A 3,838-nucleotide genomic window follows, 5' to 3' on the forward strand; every position below is an offset into this window, starting at 1 on the left:
TATCATCACACCAACCACGCCAAGCACTACTATCACACCAACTACGCCAAGCACTACTATCACACCAACTACGCCAAGCACTACTATCACACCAACTACGCCAACCACACCAAGCACTACTATCACGCCAAGCACTATCATCACACCAACCACGCCAAGCACTACTATCACACCAACTACGCCAACCACACCAAGCACTGAAGGCTTCACTAACATAATCAATGACATTAACACCAAGAATGAATCTATTACTGATGACTTTTCCAGTATTGCCAACGAGCCTACTACTGAACAACTCACCGCCATTATCAAGAACACTACTGAAGAAGTACCTGCTACTGAGTCGTTCACCACAGCTGCCAATGATATTGTTGTCAAGAACACGACAACCTCTGCGAATTTGACTAGCGTGTTTAACGATGACCTTGATGCGACCAAGAATTTCTCAACCGTGCCTTTTTATGACAACGAAGGAGCTAACTTGGATGACGTCGATCTCATTACCCCTGCAAATAACCTTGCGGCTGGTATTCAAAGAAAGCATGCTAGCATTGCGAGAGATCTTCTCTCAACCATTGAACAAGATTGGGAACATATAGTCGGTAGCTTTGAAGGAAACAACGATGTTGAAATGGGCACTCTTATCTTATCTTATGTGCGGCTTATCGTCATAGGATTGGCTAGTATTCTGTTGCTTGGAATGCTTATTTACTTTGGGGTAATTCTTCCTATTAGGAATAGGAGGGTCCGACTTCAAAAGAGTATTTCGATGGAATATTTAAACCAATTAGCAAACGCTTCCACGCACTGGCGGAGCGAACCCCCGCAGGACGAAACGCCCTTGATGAATGTGCAAACTGATGCCAACTAATTGTTTTTAATAAAGATGCTGTAGTTTATGATCTTATTTGGCAGAAAGTAGATTTGTGGTTGCTGAACACCAACATTTATTTAACTGTCAATCCGCATATTCGATCTCTAAGTTTACTTATTGATTGCGTAGAACTCATCCAGCTTCTCCTCTGTGATGCCAGCTCGAGTTGCTTGGAACTCCTTTATGAATTCCTGCACAGTCGCAATACAGAGTTTCTTCATTTCGCCGCTCATGATAGTGCCGTTTTTGTACCCCTCTTCGTATTGCTTGAGAAGTGCGTCGTCTGATAAGAAGAAGCGCAAGTACTGGTAAGCTACGTCAACGGTCGGATTTCCACCTAACCTTCGATGCTCTTCCAATGTATCTCGCCCACCAGAGAATGCATGCTTGTTGATTTTCTTCTTTATCTCCGCAGGAGTGTCATTTAAGTATATCGATGAAGAGGTCGAGCTCGCGCTCATTTTGGTGCCCATGCCCTGGAGGGCCGGAAGGAAGTACGTGTAAACTGTTGCGGGCTTAACGGCATTGAGCTTGTTTGCAATGTCTCGCGCCAATCGGAAGTAGGGGTCTTGGTCAATTGAGCATGGAATCAAACAGCGGGCATTCTTATTCAAAAGCTCGGGGAAGGAAGATGGATAGCACGGCGCCATTTGTTTAGAAGGGAAGCAAACCTGTCCTACTTTAACCGAATCTGTGAAGCCAAACACCTTAATAAAGTCTTTCAACATAATGCTTTTCTCGATCTTTAGTGTGTTGGCCACAAACCGATGGGCATAGTTGACATTAGAGAAGATGAACGTCTTTTTGGGGTCAAAACCAAATGCAGCAATATCCTTGGCATTCTCTCTTCCATAGCGCACTGACTCTTCTAAAGTAATGTCTTTCCAGATGTACTTTTCATCATCGGTCATTTGGATTACTAGATTGCATCCGAATTTGTCCTGTAGATACTTGCATAGCAGGAATGGAACAGCGTGGCCTAAGTGCATGCTAGTGCTGCTTGGCCCTCGGCCGGTATAAAGATAGATTTCTTCGCCCTTTCTGGCCGCCTCAATCGTTGCGATAAAGTCTCGATGGGCAAAAACCAATCCTCGTCGAAATAAGATATGGTCTAGCTCGTGCTTTCGGGCCATATCAACCGAAAACGGCTGGCACCCAAACTGGTCAATGATTTTGGAATAGTCTATCTCTTCCTCAACTTTACTCGATGTGATTTCCCAGGGAGTTATTGTTTGGTTAGTATTATCATCCATGGTGTTTGAAAAATAAATCCCAACTTGGCATTGATTTGCTGTTCTGTTGCTATTATCTTAATATGTTATTGTGTAAACTGTCATTGAGTTAGTCTTGTGGGGTTTGAGAGTCGATATGCTCAATGCCGCATTCGGTTGTGGTGTATTATGAGGCTTAATGCTTGTCTGTGTGTATATTGGGCACAGATTCAATCCGGTAACTTGGCCACGCGTTACTTAGCCAACACTCCATTAACGTTCTTTCAAGAATAATCGGGTCGATATGCTATTGCCGAAATGTCTTGTTTTAATCCAGCAGCAAGACGGAAGATAGACAAGGTCTGATTTTGAATCGCACATCCCTCCCTAGCCACAGCTGCAGCCGAATCGTGGCAATTGCTTTGATACTTGTAGCCACATGCCTTGGCATATCATGGTTTCAAGGTTAAATTAGTCTATCCTATATATCGAGTTGGGCCTAAATAAAAGCCGTTTAGTCGTAACTAGTTTTGGTCTACTACCATTAATGCTTGCTTGCAAAGATTAAGATGGCATTACATTTGTTGCCACTCCACATTGCAGCTACGCATAGGCTCTTGGTCTGTAGCGTTATCTAGCGCCGTAAGCCTAGCCTGGTTAATGAGCAATCAATACTAAGCTTTTCTGTGTATGAAATATTAACCTCAGCTTCTAACATATGATCATTCTGGTGAAAATATGCACATTTAGATAGCAAACATTAGAGTTATTAACTAGCGATCAATATTAAATCCCAAACTATAAATAGGCAGGCACGCTCAATAGAAACATGCCTACTTCTTTGGAGAAGCTCGCAAAGTGCCGTTGGTTTCAACGAAACAAGGACATGCTTTGGCCGCAGTATGAAAGAACCGCCCCTTATTCAATTTACCCAGTTGATTACAAACGCACTGGTTTATACTGGGTAGAGGACTTCCGTAAGTTAGAACCACTTGACCCGTGCCGGCCCACAGGACTCATTGTAGTAGCTAGAGATAACGTTGCAAGACAGGTTCCTGACTATATGCTGCGACGGGATGCTAATTTATGGATACTAGACGATCGGACGTGGACGGAGTACAAGTACTTGACTAATGCGGAACAAAGGCTGTATGTGAATGAGTCAGATGGAATTACAGCAGCTGGCCGTCTCCTTGAAGACGGATGCTATCATAAAGGCCTGTCCTCGGCGCCTTTTAACTCCATAGATCATGAGCCGGGTCATTTGTACCTAAGGTGTAACAATGAGCAGACTTATGATATAACCGAGACAAGGGACAGTAACAAGTGCTATTCGGGCTGGTCGTCAAGAAATGGACTACCCCATTTCCGGAACACTATATCATCCACTGGTTCTTCTTCCACTTTGGCCACATCACCCCCAACACCCTCAACCCAACAGTTGCTTAGTGATTCCACTCTGCAAATTAACATCACCCCAACGACTGTCCAGACCTCGTCGACTACTGAGAACATAGCTACAACGACCAGCAATACTGTCAACAGAGGCTTGCCTGCTACTGAACCGCCCACCAACCTTATCAAGGAGGCAACTGAAGAATTATCTGCTACTGAGCATTTATCTACTGTGGTGTCCGTGCCATCCCCCACACATCTTTAATGAGGCTCTCGAGATATCTCTACTTTTAGACGAGTTAACTACAGGGGCAAAGAACTTAGATATTTATTCCATACTACTTTAGATAAGCTAAGA

The 3,838-nt window shown here is 43.9% G+C and overlaps 3 protein-coding genes across 3 annotated transcripts in view; 2 read left to right on the plus strand and 1 right to left on the minus strand.

Moving 5' to 3' along the window:
* Nucleotides 1–871, plus strand: part of NEHOM01_1785 (uncharacterized protein) — a gene marked incomplete at both ends in the record, with an annotated part of 1,683 nt that extends 812 nt beyond the window's left edge. Inside the window, one exon of the mRNA XM_051490663.1 lies at nucleotides 1–871. This exon is cut by the window's left edge and continues 812 nt beyond it. Coding sequence (XP_051346623.1) covers nucleotides 1–871 — 871 coding nt within the window.
* A 113-nt stretch (nucleotides 872–984) lies between these two features.
* On the minus strand, nucleotides 985–2,127 carry NEHOM01_1786 (tryptophanyl-tRNA synthetase; the record flags this gene model as incomplete). Its single annotated transcript, XM_051490664.1, has 1 exon — nucleotides 985–2,127. One exon carries the CDS (start codon nucleotides 2,125–2,127, stop codon nucleotides 985–987), a length of 1,143 nt encoding a protein of 380 aa, XP_051346624.1.
* An 844-nt stretch (nucleotides 2,128–2,971) lies between these two features.
* Nucleotides 2,972–3,745, plus strand: NEHOM01_1787 (uncharacterized protein; the record flags this gene model as incomplete). Its single annotated transcript, XM_051490665.1, has 1 exon — nucleotides 2,972–3,745. The coding sequence occupies one exon, from the start codon at nucleotides 2,972–2,974 to the stop codon at nucleotides 3,743–3,745; it is 774 nt and encodes a 257-aa protein (XP_051346625.1).
* Between the last annotated feature and the right edge of the window lie 93 nt (nucleotides 3,746–3,838).

Source organism: Nematocida homosporus (assembly GCF_024244095.1).
Source record: "Nematocida homosporus strain JUm1504 chromosome Unknown 4432, whole genome shotgun sequence".
NCBI classification, from domain to species: Eukaryota; Fungi; Microsporidia; genus Nematocida; species Nematocida homosporus.